Source organism: Carassius carassius, chromosome 30 (genome assembly GCF_963082965.1).
Source record: "Carassius carassius chromosome 30, fCarCar2.1, whole genome shotgun sequence".
In the NCBI taxonomy this organism is placed as follows: Eukaryota; Metazoa; Chordata; class Actinopteri; order Cypriniformes; family Cyprinidae; genus Carassius; species Carassius carassius.
The window spans coordinates 29,436,916-29,457,439 of NC_081784.1; the positions used below are offsets into that span (position 1 = coordinate 29,436,916).

The 20,524-nt window shown below is 37.7% G+C and overlaps 1 protein-coding gene across 2 annotated transcripts; it reads right to left on the bottom strand.

The window, feature by feature from the left end:
- Nucleotides 1-3,417: 3,417 nt before the first annotated feature.
- On the bottom strand, nucleotides 3,418-19,786 carry LOC132111010 (ATP-binding cassette sub-family C member 2-like). 2 transcript variants are annotated; one of them, XM_059518171.1, is made up of 33 exons: nucleotides 19,772-19,786; nucleotides 19,457-19,681; nucleotides 18,289-18,459; nucleotides 18,066-18,209; nucleotides 17,850-17,990; nucleotides 17,417-17,539; nucleotides 17,272-17,327; nucleotides 16,917-17,139; nucleotides 15,814-15,989; nucleotides 15,509-15,686; nucleotides 15,169-15,423; nucleotides 15,015-15,080; nucleotides 14,640-14,777; nucleotides 13,183-13,329; nucleotides 12,998-13,082; nucleotides 12,673-12,739; nucleotides 12,396-12,522; nucleotides 12,124-12,300; nucleotides 10,855-11,022; nucleotides 10,440-10,623; nucleotides 9,665-9,818; nucleotides 9,392-9,491; nucleotides 9,072-9,291; nucleotides 8,613-8,767; nucleotides 8,128-8,283; nucleotides 7,770-7,969; nucleotides 7,357-7,483; nucleotides 7,161-7,262; nucleotides 5,646-5,789; nucleotides 5,409-5,567; nucleotides 4,783-4,949; nucleotides 4,344-4,538; nucleotides 3,418-3,741 (listed from the first exon to the last, which is right to left on the bottom strand). In XM_059518171.1, exons 2-33 carry the CDS (start codon nucleotides 19,496-19,498, stop codon nucleotides 3,588-3,590), a joined length of 4,701 nt encoding a protein of 1,566 aa, XP_059374154.1. In that variant the 5' UTR covers nucleotides 19,499-19,681; nucleotides 19,772-19,786; the 3' UTR covers nucleotides 3,418-3,587. The 2 variants fall into 2 exon arrangements, with proteins under 2 accessions (XP_059374154.1, XP_059374153.1); XM_059518170.1 differs by lacking the exon at nucleotides 19,772-19,786 and having other exon boundaries at nucleotides 19,457-19,749.
- Between the last annotated feature and the right edge of the window lie 738 nt (nucleotides 19,787-20,524).

The following is a 20,524-nucleotide window of genomic DNA, read 5'->3' on the forward strand; positions in this document are numbered from 1 at the left end:
CAAATGTAAGACAAAGATCTGACTCCCATTGTTGTTTAACAAGAGAGAGGAAGTGGAAATGGAAGAAATTAGCTTGTATAGCGTAGACAACACACCTCTTTTATTTAAGGCTACTTCAAGAATCTGATCGAGCATAGATTTTGGGGGAAGATTAGGAAAATCAGGGAATGAGTTTTTAACAAAATTTCGAAGTTGCAAATATCTAAAAATTGTGCACTAGGGAGAGAGAATTTTTGTGTCAATTGAGAAAAACGGGGAAAAATATTATCCATGTAAATATCATTGACAACTGAAATCCCTGCTCTCTGCCAAATGTTAAATGCTTTGTCATTAAGTGAAGGGGGGAATAAGGGGTTGCGGTTTATAGGTGAAACCAATGGTAAGCACTGAAGACCAAAATGGGTTCGGAATTGGAACCAAATTCTTAATGATTGCTGGACAATAGAATTACCATAAAGGCAGCGTGAGATAGCAGTAAGAGGGCCGCACAATAGTGCGGCAGGCGAGGCAGGAAAACAGGAACCCTCTTCAATACTGACCCAAGACGGGACTCAAATTATCCTTGAGTAAATCTAAACAATTACGTGTAATTGTTACTCCTAAATAATTTAAACTATGTGAAGCGACTTTAAACATTGAAGTATTCATTGGTACATCAGAAACTTTAAAATTGATTGAAAATAACTCACTTTTGTTTATATTCAATTTATAGCCAGAAAAGAGGCTAAAGGAGTTTATAATTCTCAGAGCTTCGGGTAAAGAAACAACAAGATCAGAGATATAGAGCAGCACATCATCTGCATATAATATTCATTTTATGAACAGCACCAGCTCTCCTAATTCCCTGTATAGCCTTCTCACTACGAATGGCAATTGCCAATGGTTCGATTACCAATGCAAAAAGCAAAGGTGAAAGTGGACAGCCTTGTCTAGTGCCACGTTTTAAGGGGAAAATAGAGGAGGATACACCATTGGCCCGAACAGAGCATACTGGGGAAGAATATAAAAGTTTTATCCAGGATATGAACGAGCATTTTAGCCAGAATCTTTACATCTACATTCAGAAGACTAATTGGCCTGTACGAGCCACATTCGTGCGGGTCTTTGTCTTTTTTCAAAATCAAAGAAATACAAGAGTGATGGAGGGTTGGAGGCAGGCAACCGTTATTGAGTGAATCTAACAGCATGTTTAGGAGTGGTGCTTTAAGTGTTTGAGAAAACGTCTTAAAAAATTCAACAGGAAACCCGTCCGGTCCAGGGGTCTTGCCATTCTGCATCCTCTCAATTGCTAGTACTATCTCCTGTGCGGAAAAAGGTAATTCTAGCTCTTTTCTCATTGCGTTTGGTATTGTAGGTATGGGTAATGATTCAAAGAAATTTTCCATAAGGGACCTATCTGTGGGGGGTTCCGACTTACAAAGAGTAGTAATCTTTAAATTGTTTAGTAATACTAACAGGGCCAGTGATCAAATGGCCATCGGAGGACCGAATCTTAGATATTAAGTTTTGAGCTGACTTTTCCTTTAACTGAAGTGCAAGAAGTTTACTTGGCTTGTCACCATGTTCAAAAAATGCATGTTTGGCCTTTAGCAATAACTTTTCAGCCTGATGGGATGATAATATATTAAAATCAGATTGAAGTTTGAGTCTCTTTTTATACATTTCAGGATCTGGAGAAGCTGCATAAGCTGAATCAAGCCGAGCTATCTCCACAGATAATTCTTCTTCCTTCTTTGTTTATTTACACAGGCTGAGTATGAAATGACTTGACCCCGAGCATATGCTTTAAAAGATTCCCAAATTATGGAAGGTGAGGTCTCAGGGATGGTGTTTATCTCCAAAAATATATCTAATTGATTTTTTACAGCATCACAGAAAGCCTTATCAGAGAGCAGTAAAGAATTAAATTTCCAACTTCGAGAACCCGACATCTTATCCTGAAACTGAAGAGAAAGTAAAAGTGGAGCATGATCAGATATAACAATGCTGACATAAGAACAGGCCTTTACTTTAGACAGCAATTTCTTGTCTATGAAAAAGTAGTCAATACGGGAGTAATTGTGGTGAACATGAGAGAAAAAGGAGTATTGTCGTGCTGTGGGATATAAAAAACGCCATCCATCTGCCTGACCACAAGTTGTCAAAAGCGATTGGAACATAATTGCCATTTTAGAGGGGTGGGTAGATTTAGTAGATGAACGATCTAGAGAAGGGTTCAGAGAACAATTAAAATCACCTCCCATAATGAGATAGTGTGAGTTTAAGTCGGGGAGTAAAGAAAATATTTTCTGGATAAAATTTTCATCATCATAATTTGGTGCGTATATATTTGCAAGAGTCACTGTTAAACCATAAAGAAGGCCTGAAACAATAATATATCTACCACCGGAATCAACTAAAGTTTTTGAGGGAGAAAATGGTATACATTTAATGATAATAATTGCCACCCCTCTAGATTAACTGAGAAATTTAGATTGAAATACTTGACCAATCCATTTCTTACAAAGTCTGGCATGATCTGGGTTTTTTAAGTGGGTCTCTTGCAAAAAACCAATATGAGTATTTAAATGTTCTAAATGTGATAAGACCTTGTTAAGTTTAATTGCATTGTTTAAACCTTTGACATTCCAACTGGTAAAAGTTACACATGAATCCCCAGACTGAGCCTTGCTTAACCTAGTGGTCATTGGTTATAATAGCAACCACAAAAATATATAAATGAAGAAAACATGAATACGGCTTTCGTCTTGACAAATATGAAATGACTGGTAAGAAAAGAAGAAGGTGGATTAAAGAAGAAGAAAAGTAAAAACCCACCCATGTACATAAGTAGAAGAAACATCACCCATAATACAACACACAAACCTTCGTCAGCTTCATCGGGAGCGGGAGAAGCACGTTTAGATTTAGGCATAGCAACGGAAATAACAGGCTACAGCACACAATCAAATGCTCTCCAGCGTTGTATACGCCGTCTTAAATTATTATGAATATGTAATGTTCCCGTTTACTATTGAAAAGAAATAAAATTTACGGAGCAACTCCCGGGCGCGCCTCACTCACTCAACTGCATGCCGGAAGTCGAAAATATTTTTCTGAGACTATGTCTACACCCCCACCCCCCCAAATATAACAAATATTTACCAACTGTATTGAAGGCTTCTACAAACTATTTAGTCAGTAAACATACTGCATAGTTTTTTTTTATTATAAAACACTAGACAGAAACTTAGCCATCAAATAAGTGATTTATTTGAGCACTAGAAAAATACAAAATGGTGGAATAACCCGTTTATATATCTTTTTGTTGTTGTTGTTGTTGTTGTGAGTTGTTAGCACCAAGAATATGTAATTCTCTAACTTCTATATTCCCTTTAGATTCTCTTATCATATCTTCTTGAAATACAGAGGCATACATAAAATGCACAATTTAATAAACTTTATTGCCACAACATATAAAATCCATGTCAACACATCAACAAGAAGTAACAGGATTATAGAGAATAATAATATAATTGCTTAATATTTTAATATTTTGTTCCTCGAGGCTAGTAAAGTTTTAAAAGACAAATAGAAAAGGTGAAGCATCATAGGTCAGTAGATATATCTGTAGGTTCACTCGTTTCCCCTCCTCTGATCCCAGCATCCTTAGCCATTGCGTAGAAATGTCCCTGTTTGTCATTAAGCAGTACACTGGGTGAATCAAACTCCACGATCTTACCAGAGTCCAGGACCAGCACCCTACAAAACACAAAACAGAAGAAAGGTCACTACAATTTCCAGCTGTATGCCTCCATTTTTTGTGACTCAGACTAAAATGTGTTTTTTTTAGCATATTCCTTATATAATAAAATATGCATATGTATGATATTTACAGCACTGGCCTTAAGATCTGATTGTGTTCCTATCTTCTTCACTGTATTACTGACTCTCTTGATTTTTAAAGCAATGTTTACTGAAAAATACTTCATCACTGTGTATTAACTTATAACTGTATTTAATCAATTTTAGCACAATAATTAACTTTCAACATTTTAAAAGGAGTGTCTTCCAATGACACATTTCTAAATATAAATTTAACTGGGACTAGTACTGTACATTGAAATCATGGTGATGATTAAGAGTAGTCTAAGTCAACTGGCTGAGTTTTTAATTTCTTGCCACATTGTTTTTGACTGCGGATTTACCATCAAATGTACGAAGGTATTTTGAGTGGAGTGATAAATGGAGCTGCAAGTGAGAATCCTATTCAGTTTAATACAGTATTCCTGCTCTATCTCTGTACAGCTGCTTTGACTCGAGCTCTAGAAACAGAGAGAGGACTCGTCTTGAAGGCTGCTCACCGTGAACTGTCCAGAATGGTGTTGAGCCTGTGTGCGATGGTGAGCACGGTGCAGTGGGAAAACTCAGTGCGGATGGTGTTCTGGATGAGATCGTCTGTCTCCAGATCCACGGCGGCGGTGGCTTCATCCAGGATCAGGATACGGGATTTCCTGAGCAAGGCCCGGGCGAGACACAGCAGCTGCCTCTGACCGACACTGTCAGAGAACCGTTAACATGTAAACATTAGAAACTAACATGCATCCGGAAATTAAAACAACAACGCATCTGCAGGACATTCTGTATCCACGATATAAAGATTAGCTGACTCTCATTATCATAGAATAATGCTAGAGTCTAAACAAACTTAATCAGCACAATGTTAATGCATCCCAACACACGCTAGTGTGTACTATATATATTCAAATCAGCATCAACTGAAGATGATCATGTTCCCCAGACCTCAGATTCTCTCCCCCCTCGGAGACCTCGTGTTGAAGTCCTGTTGGCAGACCCCTCACATAGTCTTTGAGATGAGCCAGCTCCAGAACGCTCCAGATCTCCTCGTCACTAAACGTCTGGAAAGGGTCCAGGTTCATCCGCAGAGTCCCAGAGAAGAGGACCGGGTCCTGTTAGAAAGCATTCATTTATTCCTTTTCACTCTCAGATGCTACGTTCCATTAAACGGGTCCCATTACGCCCTCTTATGAAGTCTTGATTTGGTTTTTGGGGTGTGCTAGAATAGGTTTTCATGCTCGATTGTTCCATAAACACATCATGTTTCATGTATTTTACATTATTGCAGCACCTCTCTTTCTCGTCGGTCTCACGTGCCCGTTTAGTTTGTGTTTCAATTAAGCCCTTCCTTCTGTAATGTGAAATGTAGCTTGCAGAGGGTGTTGTGACTGCCACTAAAGCAACTCTTGTTCTTTGTCTTCTCTAGCACAGCTCAGCCAGGCCTCACCCACTTTTTCTTAAATATGTGAGTGAGAAATATTTCAACTTCCAACTTCTCAAACCTTTGGTAACAACTGTGCTACTTGGCAATCCTTTGGTGGATGTGAATGTATGTTGTGTACTTCACGCACCTGTGGAATGATGGTAAGTCTGCTCCTGAGATCATGAAGCCCCAGGGTGGAGATGTCAATCCCATCAATGAGGATTTGACCTTCACTAGCTTCAATAATGCGAAACAAACAGTTGGTCAGACTGGATTTGCCTGCACCTGTTCGACCAACAATGCCAATCTGGGGGAAATCAAGTGGCATGTTCAATATTTCAAAGAAAAAATCATGATAATTTATGAATCAGGTATGTCTCCTCACCTTCTCAGTGCTTTGAATATCGCATGTGATTCCATGCAGAATGAGCTCCAGTTCAGGCCTGTATCGAACTTTGTAGTTTTCAAAATGAATATTCCCAGCTGTGGGCCAGTCCTCTGGAGGACGATTACTGGAGATCCATGCAGCCTGGAGACACACGTATTATTAGACTAAAACTGGAAATCACTGGATTTCACATGGATCTGTTCAAATGTGATAAAACTGGTGAAGTGAGTTTGTGCAAACATTCCCTTAAATTTATTTACATTTATGCATTTAGCAGAAGCTATTATCTAAAATCACTTACAGTGCGCATTTAGGATATCATTATTATTATTTATTTTTCTAACCACTATGTGTATTCCCTGGGAATTGAACCCACGACCTGTTGGACTTCTAACACAATGCTCTACCACTGAGCCACAGGAACCAGACGGCAGGATCACTGTCCTTCAACCTTAATTAAACACACCTGAACCAGCCCATCAAAAAAAAGTTGGGACCTTTTGTTAAATGCAGTGAAATCAAGAATACCTTTAACTTTTATTTTTATTTTATGTATGGTTTATAAGGATCTGAAAGTATTTGCCCGAGATACAACTATTTGAAAATCAGGAATCTGAGGGTGCAAAAAAATTAAAATATTGAGAAAATCGCTTTTTAAATTGTCCAAATGAAGCTCTTAGCAATACATATTACTAATCCAAAATTAAGTTTTGATATATATATATATATATATATATATGGTAGGAAATTCACAAAATATCTTAATGGAACATGATTTAATATCCTAATGATTTTTGACATAAAAGAAACATCTATAATTGTGACCCATACTATGTATTTTTGGCTATAGCTACAAATACACCCCAGAGACTTCAGACTGCTTTTGTGCTGCAGGGTCACATTTTAAAACGATTAAACATTGTAATTAAAAGGACAGTTGATGTTACCTTTGTCAATTAAATAAAGGCTAAAGAGAATTAACAAGTCACAGATTTTTTTTATTTTTTTTTATTGCATTGTACAAAATGTCCCAAATGTTTTGGATCTGGAGGTTTTAAAATTGAATCCATTAATAATTTGTATTAATAATCACCTGTTTGCACATTTGCCTCTTGTACATTCCTGTGTATCTTAATATTTAAGACTACAGTTTACTTTCATGCACATTATTTTGCGTTCTATATTTAATTCTACAATATACATCTTTTTTATATTTTATTATTTTTATTGTTTACTTTTATTTCATTCTTTCATAGCTATATTTATGTATATTTTCATCTGTGTTGTTTTCTTTAATAATTGCACTGTCCATGGAGCGGACCTGACTCACATTTCACTGCTGGTTATATATGCTCTATATAATTTTGTATGTGACGAATAAAAATCTTGAATCTTGAATTAGTGAGGAAAAAATCCATTGGAAGGTTTGACTTGTGTGGTGAGCAGTATTGTTTTTTTTATCAAGCCCAATGCAGTTTTAGGCTTGTCTACAGTCAAAAAAAAAAGTCACACCTCATTTTTGATCTCTGCGTATTCTCTCACTCTTTCCACAGCAACAATGTTGGTCTCCAGTTCTGATGTCATTCTCACAAGCCAGTTCAGAGTCTGAGTCACCTAATAAGAACATCAGCAGTGGCACGCTGTGTTACTTAACACACTTGAGGTTATTTGACTGACTCGCACAAGTACATCAGAATCAAAAACTCACATTTAAGGCGTATGAGATGGACAGTCCAACCAGTCCACTGTTCAAAGAGTCACGAGAGATCACCGCAAACAAAGCTGAGAAAAACACCACCAGATTGCCCAGGGACTCCAAACGCATGGCCAACCACCTGAAACCCAACAACAGATTTATCTGCTAACACACTTTAGCTTTTGGACCAATTCTCACTATTAACTAGTTGCTTATTATCATGCCTATTATTAACCTTTTGGCTGTTTAAAGCATTTATTCTACATCCCTAATCCTACCCAATACCTCAACCAAACACAACCTCATTAACTATTAATAAGCAGCAAATCAGTTAATGGTTTGTTAATACCGAGAACTAGACATTCAAATAAAATGTGACCATTTATCTCTTGACAAAAAACGTGATATAGAGTACCAATTCTGACCTATTAGAAACAATCCAAGGATAGACACTTTTGAGATTCTGGTCAATGGTGTCCTCGTTTTGCTTTAGGAAACGTTGCTGGTGCCCATATGCCCTTATCACAGAGATGCCTGATACCGTTTCTCCAAAGTGGGAGTATATGGGAGATCGAGATACAGAGTCCAGTCGTCTGAGCTGCCGGGAGGTAGCGACATAGAACCTCTAAAACACAGGAAGCACATTACTTCACAATAGCAGGGAACATTTGAATTCATTCACTTAAATGGCTGATTTTAATTTAGTACTACATGTAGGAGAAACTTGTTGCAAAGTTTTGAAAACCTAGTGTCCACACTGAGTACTCTTTCTAGCTGTGTTACCTGGACAAAGTAGTAGACAACAGCCATTGGTACAACAACTGCGGTGAAGATTGGAGTCGCCAGACAGATAACGAACAATGTCCCTAGAACTCCCAGAAGACAGAGAATCCAGGATCTGAAGGACATCGGGATCATCTCATCCACCGTAAATATATCCTAAATATAAGCCCAATCGAAAAATATAATAGGATATTTACAGATAAAGTATAATAATCATCCTAAAAATAAAAACCTTGCTGAAAAAAAAAACAGCATATGCTGGTTACGCATGTTTTGACGCTGGGATGCTGGTCCTTTGCTGGTTTAAGGCAGTCATGTGTTAGCAAAGGACCAGCATAAACCAGCATCAAAACATACCTAACCAGTATATGCTGTTTTTTGAGCAGTGAATTTAATCTTATTTATTTGTGGACCATATTTCATACTGCACAATAATCTACTAATTATAGGCTACAGGTTCAGTGTTTAATCAGGCCCATCTATACCTTAGCAAAACGATTGACTATTCGTCCTGAAGGTGTGGTATCGAAGAACACCATGGGTACTTTCAGAATGTTAGACAGCAGATTTGTGTGGAGGGTCCTGGATGCAGAAATGGATCCATCAGCTAGGAGTATAGTGCCTAAAAACACCAAAAAACCTGGCAGAGAAAGACATACCATTACAAATTAAAAAGGAAACAGGGAGAGTTTAGATCCTAACTCACATCTGTGTGCATTGATTGGGTTAGAGCTCGATGGTTATTCACAGTGGCTATTGTGTTTGATGGTCACAGTATCCCAAGCTTATAGCACTTTGAAACAGTACTCCTAAATGTTTTTTTAGACCCACTCGTCAACCCATCATTACTGCTTGCAGCTATAAACACTTTTATATATATATAAGGCTGTCCTCCATTTCATTCTTTTCGTACCAGTGTTTATTAAACCTCTTTCTGCTCATACCTTGTGCCAATCCCAGTGCTCCGAAGACACCTATTCTCGTGTCTCTAATATGATTTGGGTAGGTTGTGTTGAAATATTTAACAGAGTCCTCAGTCCAGTCACTGAGCCACAGGTTTTGACCAATGATGGCCACATTCTGGATGAAGTAGAACAGGAAACTCCAGGTGATTAAACACCAGCCCATAGACCTCAGATACTGAAGATACACTGAGAATTTCACCTGGCACATGGATCAAAAAATCATTTGCACAAAGTTAGTTGAGGAAGAATGGATAACAAACCATGGAATGTCAAATCTGCATTTAGTTAAGTTTATGTACCCTTCCTGTCTCCATTGTTTCTTTCTCAATCAGTCGCTGTCCCTTCTTATCTCCAGAGTCTTTCTTGGATCGAACAGAGCTGTTTTTCCTCAATCTCACACTAAAGTCAAAAAATAAAAAATGCACTCCTGCAATGAAGACTGTTGTTGCTCATTTCAGTAGCATGTGTGAGGATCATGACAACACTTGTTCAGCTGGGGTAACGTTCGGTTATATCTGAGAGAAGTGTTCTTCTGACACCAGGAATACTACTCTATGGTGTGTTGAGTTTACCTTCCATTTAGTTTGCTGTGCCGCTGGCTGTGGCGCAAGCTGTTTTCTCTCTTTAGTGTGCTTGAGACAATGTCCTCAGGAGAGCCATCAGCCTGTGGCTCCAAACCCTCGGGCAGCATCTCAATCTGCTCAAAGTCTGACTCCTGAGCTGATGCTTTTCGAACAGTGAGAACAACAAATACAGTTCATGTGTGAAGAGACTTGTCCGCATGTTTTGATAATAGCAGACATGTCAGTGTGCTTTCTTTTTAATTCTCTGTAATGTTTTAGAGATCAAAGTATATTGAAAAGATTGTGCCAAAGGTGCCCGAATGGTCTACTATTTCCAGTGAAGCTTCACAATGTTGATCCATGCATGCGTTTTCTATTCATACTGCCCACAACCAATCATCTACAGTAGAGGATTTTGTGACCAGATTTGTGAATGCTATTGTGTGAATTTAAGAGCTGTCTTTATTAAAAATAAAACTAATTGTGCAATAGTATTGTAAAAATAAATAATAGTTTCACTATTTAGCTGCTTTATGATGGAATTGCAGCCTTCAAATTCCATTGATTGGACATGATTTGGAAAGGCACACATGTCTCGAACAGCTGAAACCACATCTCAGAGCAAAAGCCAAGCCATGAGGTCAAAGGAGCGTTTGAGAAATCAAGATGAATAATAACACCATAGGTTTCATGTTTATTGGCTCATTAACTCAACTGTTGTTTTCATATAGTGAACAATATTTGAAGCTCTTAAGAAAATGCAATTGTTGAACGGGAGACAAACCTTTATTGGCATTAGTGTTGCTGCTTTCTTCTTTGCCGTATATTTCCAGGAATTCATAGAAAGCTCCTTTACTTGCTCGAAGGCCGTCGTATGATCCTACCTCAGACACCACCCCATTTACCAAAACCACAATCTCATCTACATACGGCAGGAAGCTGATCCCATGAGTCACCAGGATACGAGTCTACAGAAAGAGACGAGGACAAAACAGAGCAATGTGTTACAGAACAGCAGTGCAGCAATTTAGGCAAGACAGAAAACAAGCTTTATTAAGTGATTGAGCAATGTATTTTCATCAGAGATCAGTTTAGAAGCCAGCCTGAAGAAAATCTGGCAGTCAGGTGCCATAGAAAATACAATTGGTAGCACTTTTAAGCTTTTTAGTGTAGACAGAATATGGACATTAGTCTCTCACCTTGTCTTTGAGCAGTCCTTTGGGTCCGATCACCCTCTCAAACAGATGTTTCCCCACATGTGAGTCTACAGCGGACAGTGGGTCATCCAGAAGATAGACGTCTGCGGAGCTGTAGACCGCCCTGGCCAGACTCACCCGCTGTTTCTGTCCTCCGCTCAGATTGATGCCCTGGGGAACAGAATATGAAACATGAAAGAGTTTCCCAAACATGATCCTGGAGGCACATTAGCTCTTCCTAATCAAATAATTGAGCTCATTTGACACTCAAAGAGCTGGATCAGATGAGTCAGACGTCCAAAATGTGTACTGCTTGTGTTAATCTGGACATCAGGGTGGCTGACAGCTGATATAGGGCCAATATACAAGCTATATCATACTACTTTAATAATCAACAATGAAATTTATGCAACATTTCTGAAATCTAGACAATTTATCCACTGACAAGCCTGTAGAGTTTGGAAATGACATACTTCTGATGATTGGTTAAGCTTGTGCTAATAACATTGAAAATAAAAAACATCCGCAAAAAAAAATCAACCACTTCTTGGTTGATACATAGGACTATTACATTTTTGTTTTCACCTGTGCTTGTTGATGTGTATAACCTCTGTGTGAATACTTACAGAACTCAATAGGTGTTTTAATGGTAAATCAATGTGTGTTTACATTAATATGTGTTTATGAATATAGTCAAAATCATAAAAGTTTTAAAAGAGGATTTTAAAAGCATTTCATATTTATGAGGATATGATCGTCTAAAGCTAACTGTGCAGAGGTTCTCAACCTACGAAGTAATGCATTTAGTCCTGTCTCTCAGTAAAAGGAATGGGATCAGGACTCTTTGGTGGCAAATTTATTGATGAAAATTGTGTACAATGAACTACTATTTCACAAACTGAGCCTGGTGAATCTTGCCATTGTCACAGTGGAATATGTACATGGATACGTCTTCCGACATGGTTGTTTTCCTCAATTATAGGGTTAACAGAACTGTTGCAAAACATACAACATGCCAGAAACATATCAATCACTGCAATCATGATCCAATCCTGATCTCTTCTGTACTGGAATGCAATCAGCCATTTTTTCCACGCCTCTGATAAGATGCCCATGTCTAATCGGTTTCTGAATATGCAAACTGTAACTTAACGGTCACCTTTCTCAGGTCTTCTTATATGTAAGGAGGGTTACAAGGACAGGTTGGGATCCACTGCTCTTTAGTGACATAAAAGAGAAACTGTTTTATCATCAACACGTCACACACTTTACCTTCTCACCGATCTCAGTTTGATCTCTTCCAGGCAGAAGATCCAGGTCTGGGCCGAGTGCGCACGCGTCCACCACAGACTGGTAACGCTTCTCATCCAGATTAGAGCCGAACAGGATGTTGTCCATTACAGTGGCGTTCTGAATCCAGGCCTGCTGCGGCACGAACGCTACAGACCCCTGAGAGAAGACGAGATGCGTGAGCAAACACACCTAACTAACGGTCCAGCCAGCAAATAAGAGTGACAGAGCTCAAAAACTCCCTGTGTGATTACTTTGATATTAATGTGACCCTTGAGGCTGTGCAGTTCTCCCAGCAGAGCAGATATCAGTGACGTCTTTCCAGACCCTACAGCCCCGACCACTGCCACCAGGCGACCCGGTTTAATGTCCAGAGAGACACTGAACAATATAATCATTGCTTAGATAGAGCACATACACTCATGCAAACACACAGCAGTAATACTAACAGCTGTAGTTGCATCTGTTGTACACTGTAACAGTGTACACATATGAAAGTGTAATATTGTAGTGAAACATGGCAAACCTCACTTTTTCAGAACTGGATCTGTCTCTCTTTCCCAGGTATAAGTGCCATCAGTCATGCTCACGGCGGCACCTAATTCAGGAAATGAGAACATCTGTTCACTCTTTCAGGTTCAATACTATACTCTGAAGTGAGCTTGAAGTATGTTAAATGACAAGTAACTATTCAAAAGTACATTGTTACTGCAAACAGTAATGAGTCAAAATGTGATTGACCAGATTCTTAAACAATCTGAAATCTCATAGAAGTTTTTCAAAAGTTAGAAGCTTGTTTTCAAGTTTGTCTATAAATCTTATAGGAAATGATATAACAATGATTATGATTTCTTACTGTGGCTGTCCTCACGCGTTATCCTCGTTGTGTCCAGATCATCACCACTCAGAAATTTCTCGAGTCTTTTCTTCGACACAGCTGTCTAAACAAATTACAGTGAGTACCGATTTCTAATTAGTTCAATGATATTTTAATGATATTTGCTGCGGTATAAATCTAATAGCATGTATTTCTTCTGGTACCTGAACCATGATGGAAATCAGCTGTGGAAGCATGGCGAGGGGGAAGCGCAGTATGTTAAAGAGTGAGATGGAGGTAAAAGCTTTCCCTGCGTCCAGGATGTTATCAGGACTCACAGACACAAACACAGCGAAGGTGGCCAGAGACACCTGCAGACGATATGATACAACATGACATGACATATGATATATGATATGATATATGATAGATGATATGATGTATGATATGATATTTTATATAATATATGATATATGATATGATAGATGATATGATGTATGATATGATATATTATATAATATATGATGTATGATATGATATATGATAGATGATATGATGTATGATATGATAGATGATATATAATATGATATGGTATATGATATAATATATGATGTATGATATGATGTATGATAGATGATATATAATATGATATGATATGATATATGATATAATAAATGATGTATGATATGATATATGATATGATATATGATATAATATATGATGTATGATATGATATATGATAGATGATATGATGTATGATATGATATATGATAGATGATATATAATATGATATGATATATTATATAATATATAATGTATGATATGATATATGATAGATGATATATAATATGATATGATATATGATATAATATATGATGTATGATATGATATATGATATAGGATATTATATATGATAGATGATATAATATATGATATGATAGATGATAGATGATATGATATATGATATGATATATATGATATAGGATATTATATATGATAGATGATATATAATATGATATGATATATGATGTAAGATATGATATATGATATGATGTATATGATATGATATATGATATGATATATATGATATGATATATGATATAGGATATTATATATGATAGATGATATAATATATGATATGATATATGATAGATATATGATATGATATATGATATGATATATTATATAATATATGATGTATGATATGATATATGATAGATGATTTGATATATGATATGATATATAATATGATATATGATAGATGATATGATGTATGATATGATGTATGATATGATATATACTATGATATATAATATAATATGATATATATGATATGATATATGATGTATGATATGATATATATGATATGATATAAGATATATATGATATGATATATGATATGATATATTATATAATATATGATGTATGATATGATATATAATATGATATATGATAGATGATATGATGTATGATATGATGTATGATATGATATATAATATAATATGATATATATGATATGATGTATGATATGATATTATATATAATATGATATGATATATAATATGATATGATATATATGATATGATATATGATATGATATATATATATGATATCGATATACCTTTGACTCACAAATTCATTGGTGCAATAGAAAATCAATCTAAAACACTGTTATACTCACAATAGCTGGAGCACATGAAAATATGAAGGTGGAGACTGATGAGAGGTAGGCAAACTTCCTCATCACCTTCAGCTCCTTCTCTCGAATTCCCTGAACCTGAGCCTCAAAAGATGACTCCCAGGCGTAATACTTCAGAACCTACCACACCAGTGACAAAAAGAAGTGGAAAATGAGCAGAGATGTCTGCAAACCAAGATTTCAAATATTCTGATTGACTGAATTCAATATGATCTGAAGCATGCTATGTGCCATGAAGGTACTCATACGTACACTTTAGGTGCTAAAATTCACCCTTTAGGGGTAAATAAGGTACAAATGTGTACCTTTTGAAAGGGCACCACCCCAGTGACCTGAGAGTGACAGGAGTGCACTTACTTTTATTCCATTCAATATGTCATTGATAATTTTCATGCGCTTGTCTTTAAATTTCATGTTTTCCATCTGAAAAGAAGCCCGTTGTCATTAGTGGATATTGAAGCAGTGTTTTATATTTCTTTTTGTAACTCTTTTAAAAGAGCATGTGAATCACCTGGAAGCCCCTGGATTTGGTGGCCAGCCAGCCGTTGATGGGCACCATCAGCACCATGACCAGCAAACCGGCCAGCACCGACGGACCCAACTCGATCCACAGGAAGGCAATGGCCAGAGCGATCTGCAGCGGACACGACCACAGTAGATGGATGAAGTTGGTGACGTCGTTAAATCTTTGGGCGTCCGCTGACATCAGGTTGACGATCTCTCCAGCGGTCGACTCTTTCCTAGAGTCGTTAGACACGACTAATGCCTGAGAGGAACCAGCAGGCAACAAGTCATCACAACATCATCCACTGGGATTAGGACATCATGTCTAAAAACACAGATCACTGTACCTTCTTATAAACAGCAGCCATGAGAGCTGTGCGTACTTTCATACCCAGGAGAAAACATCGCTGGAAATACTGTTGCAGAATAACTGACTGTAAAAAAGCCACCACCATAAGCAGCACGGCATACAGGTAACCGGTCCATGCATGACTCGATTTGTCCTGAGTGAAGGAGATCATTAACCTGGGACAAACCACATCTCACATTGAAACATCAAGTGAAGAACTGACAGGGTAATAATACATGATGTTCTTTATAAGTCCAAGTCTGAAGATCAGTAAGAATAAAACAATAAAAGAAGGCCACTTACTTCAGAAGCTGTGGGCTTGCGAATGAGAGAAGGTCTTGAATCAGTTTGAAGAAGGCCGACTCTAGAAGCACACCTTTGAAGGTTTTAGCGATGGTGGGGACCAGCCAGGAATTAGGATACTCGGATTCAGAATCCTTTTCCTTCTTCTTCTTTTCTTTCTTCTTACCCGTCTCCTCCTAATTAGATATTCAAATATTGTGAGTGCATCTGTCAGTGTTTGATCCTTAGATTTGAAAAATCTTATTTACATACAACACAAAAAAAAGTGAAACGAACATTTCATTTATTGAAAGAGCAATTTCCAAGGGTTTCCAGTTTTAAATTCTTTCTGCTTAGTTTGTCTAAAAGAAAATAACATTATTTAGTATATTTTTTTTTTTTAAGTACGTAACAGAAAGCATGATGCAGAGTATTTTAAAAAGACAGCCAACACACTTAATTTCACTTTGTTAACTTTGCTTTAAAAAACCTTGCAAACTTGTTGCCTTTGACTAAAAATCTGGCTTCTGAGTCAACTTGAATATACTGAGCCTGGGCCTAACTAGCCCTAGTCTTAACTAGATTTTCTGAGGCAATAAATTTACAAGATATTTTAGGTTTCTAAGGTAGCAAGTAATCTGAAATTTACAGTGCAATAAATATTAAACTTTTAAAGCTGTCTTTATTTGTAATAAGTAAACTAAATTAAACACTGCACAACAACATGTTTTTAGTTTTATCTTAAGATAAAATTGTATTATCATAGGTAATTCAGGTTTTGTTTAAGGTGAAAATATGCCCAATTATTAAACTGACTTACCTTTAGTAACAATCCGCTGATACGCTGATTTGTAATTATTGATTAAATCCTGACATGGAATCATATTAAATCACTTGGTGATTAATTAATTTACTCACTAATGATGCTGAATTTATGTGGGAAAGATTTATGTGGGTTTGTTTGTGTTATTTAATTATTTAATTGATTCATGTACAGGATTAAGTCATGTAAGTTCAGCACACTTTTTTCAGTGACATACAGACATATAAATATATATATATAGTAATGCTGAGGGATGTTTATTCACTAATCATTCAACAACTACAGAAAGCGATTGGCTTACCATAACTAGAACATCCTGACTGATTCCTTTGGCCAAGCCGTTCTGAAGATCACTTTTAGTCTTCAGTTTATTTAGTTTCTTCTGCAGGCTGCAGCGGGCTTTTTTCAGCTCTTTTGCCACGGTGTCCTCAAACTCCTGACAGATGGCCTGAGTGGAGTCCTTCTCATTCAGATCCCACATGTCCTCCTGGACCAGAGGCCTCTTATAGCCTTTGATTACCATGCTGGGGAACACCATTCACAAGAGTATTACTCTAGACAGACACAACAGTGTCACGCTGAAAGTCATCAGTGAAGAGAAGGAAAAACAGACGATAAAAATGACAAATGACGAGCAGAAGTAAACTTAGATCCACCTGTTGAACCAGTTAAAGGTAATTCTGCTGAGAAAGGTTGCTCTGGCTTCAGGATTCTGCAATGAATTAGAGAGAGTACACTGTAAACTGGACAAATATGCATTCACTGCATGTTAAAGTGACAGTTCTCACACGCTTTCCGTACCATGTGTGAAATGCGTTTAACCTCAGGTGAAATGTCAGCGATGGCTGATAAAACCAAGGCGATCAGCTGCAGTCCGTAGCTGATGTAGAACAAGCAGAAGCGCGGAAGATCAGCGATGTCTTCCTGCAGGAGAAACATGTCAAATACATGATTCATTCAGTAACACTCTACAGTAACTTACATTAGTTCATCCATTATTGGCACATTGGGGCATGCACTAATAATACACAGCATTGCTTTATAGCCTTGGTCAATATTAATTCACAGATATACAATCAGTCATTGCTCATTCATGACATTCTTAATGCATAATCAAGTCAAGTTAGTTTAAACTGTATATCTCTTCTAAGATGAGACTGAAATGATCCAAACATATAATTCAATGCAATCCACTGCTGAGTGAGTGAGAGATGGAGACACAAACGTTCAGTACCTTGTTCAGTGCATCTCTCAGTAAGGTCTGGAACTGGAAGACGGCACACACCTCCAGAAGCAGCCAGAACACGAACAGACTCCCAGAGTCCACCGCTCTCGGCCTGCGCCGCACACACTCCTGACACAGCATCACAACCATCTACACAAACACATCAGCACATACGGAGTCATCTCAACCCTACACGCTTTATTAATGAAGATGTGCGAGCGTTACCCATGAGACGGCGAACAGAACTGGATTGGTGTAGAGCACGGCTGGATGTTTCTGAGCTGAGGAATCACTCGACGGCCCATAATCCTCTCCGAGAGTGAGAGCCAGCTCTGCTATGGCTGTCAGAAACAGCAGGCCAGCCACAACCTTTACACAACAAGAGCACGGCTAGGGTAAGAGACCGCCAATCATTCAGACAAAGACTGTTATTGAATTATAACTTCACCTGTTTGCAGACGTAGAGTTTAGAGAGCGGAGCTTTAGCTGATTTCTTACAGAGATTAGCAAAGTGCCACGGAGCACAAAGCCACAGGAAAGCTAACGGAAACCACACCAGCAGCGTTTGCTCCACACATATCGACAGATCTGGGTCCGGACGCTGCAGGGACGAGGCATTCTGACACACACACACACACACACACACACAGACTGTTAATAGTTACATAGATTACAGTAACACATAGACACACGCTAAACAATGAATGACTGAAGTCATTTCATCACTATCAAAATACAACACTATGAACTTTTCTCCAGAAGTTACCTATTTCATTCATCTACTCAAACCTTTCATTCCAGCGGACATCGTGTTTTAATGTTTTAATGCTTGTGTTTTTGTCCTTTGTGATTTCATCCCATTTTTGGGTGTCACTCATATTTGACATTTATCTTTTGATCATTAAGAATAATATTAAAGAAGTTGGGTAAACATCTTTGAGCACTGCGTGTCTAATACGGTTATAAAATATAATAACCCCAGAACTGTTTGACAAAGTTGAAATGTTTGCTAAAACTGAATCAAATGGAGTTTTATTTCAGCAAGACTGGATTCTTCTTTCTTTCTTGGTCTTTGTTTTTAAATGCATTATTTAATTCTTTGTTTACGTCACAGTTTTACACAGCTATATTTTTAAGCTTAGTCCACTTCCAGTAATACAGTTCAGTACCTTAAATATGAATATATTTGTAATAAAACCACCTTCATTAAAATCTACAGTTATTTCACCTGAGCTTTAATTTATTTAGAATTTCTGAAAATATTTTATAACAAATCCATATCTCGATAATGCTCAGAACCAATTGTAAATGGAGATAAGAATTTTTTTTTTTTTACAAAATAATCATTAAAAAACAACAACAACAAAAAAACAGTTAACTCTATAATCATTAGGAAACAAAGCATGGTCTCATCATAACTTGTCCAGCTGGAATATATTTTAACTCTGAGCGACTATTACATAAAATATAATTTGGTCTCTGTTTGTGAATATGAATCCTACCATATCCCTTTAGTGTGTTGTACTGTGGTAAATAGTGAAATCTCACTGTATTATCAGTCAGAAACGTAAGCATGAACATGAGAAGCTCTGTAAACTGAAGCTGATGAAACATACCCAGAAGACGGAGCCACAGTATTCCTCTAGAGCAGCAGACATGTTTCTCCCATCACACCTGACCAGCTCACTCTCTCAGCTATAAACCTATACTGATCTACAAGTGATAAGTTAACTAAACCTGGACTCGATCTACCCTTAACTTTGGTCTTGTATGAAACAATCCTCTAAGAGACGTCATCTACACGGGTTCATCTGAGTGACTGATGTCTCAGAGCGTCCTGTCTGAATAAAAGCAGAAAAATCAGTTGAACCTTTCCCCACTTCTTCATAAAGAAACGGCCCAGAGATTACTCTTCAGTTCTCATTACTCACCAGTCTAAAGTCCAGATGCACCACGGCCATCCACATGTGATGGGAGGGGGGGGGGGGGGACATCTCCGTCTCTCTGCTTCTGTTGGTTCAGGAGCACAGGGACGGGTTTCCTGCCATTTCCTGCCTTTCATATAAAATCATTAAAGAAAGATAAACAACGGAGATCTGCCTGTGGTTCGTGTTATGTGGGGGAAAAATATTGGTTATGTTTGTCACTGAGTACACTTTCAATCTTATCAGTTTCTGATTCTATTTGAAGATTGTAAATATACATACAAACACACACACACACACACACACACATATTTATATATCCCTAGAGAGAGAGAGAGAGAGAGTTGTTTAGGATCCCACAATTCCACTAACAAGTTAACAATGTGAGTAATGGTAATTACTAAAGCAAACACACACACACTCAAATAATTGCCCATAAATACTTCCATCGTAGATTAGATTAGATTGTGACGTGAGTGAGTGAAGTGACATTCAGCCAAGTATGGTGACCCATACTCAGAATTTGTGCTCTGCATTTAACCCATCCGAAATGCACACACACAGAGCAGTGAACACACACACACACTGTGAGCACACACCCGGAGCAGTGGGCAGCCATTTATGCTGCGGCGCCCGGGGAGCAGTTGGGGGTTCGATGCCTTGCTCAAGGGCACCTAAGTCGTGGTATTGAGGGTGGAGAGAGAACTGTACATGCACTCCCCCCACCCACAATTCCTGCCGGCCCGGGACTCGAACTCA

What these genes read in the sequence shown, in the direction of transcription:
- LOC132111010 (XM_059518171.1), bottom strand. Translation starts at nt 19,498, where the DNA reads ATGTCTGCTGCTCTAGAGGAATACTGTGGCTCCGTCTTCTGG. An exon ending in ACAGATCCAGTTCTGAAAAA is followed by an intron (nt 12,523 to 12,672) that starts GTGAGGTTTGCC and finishes TATATTGTTCAG; the next exon opens with TGTCTCTCTGGACATTAAAC. An exon ending in CACAGCAAACTAAATGGAAG is followed by an intron (nt 9,492 to 9,664) that starts GTAAACTCAACA and finishes TTTTGACTTTAG; the next exon opens with TGTGAGATTGAGGAAAAACA.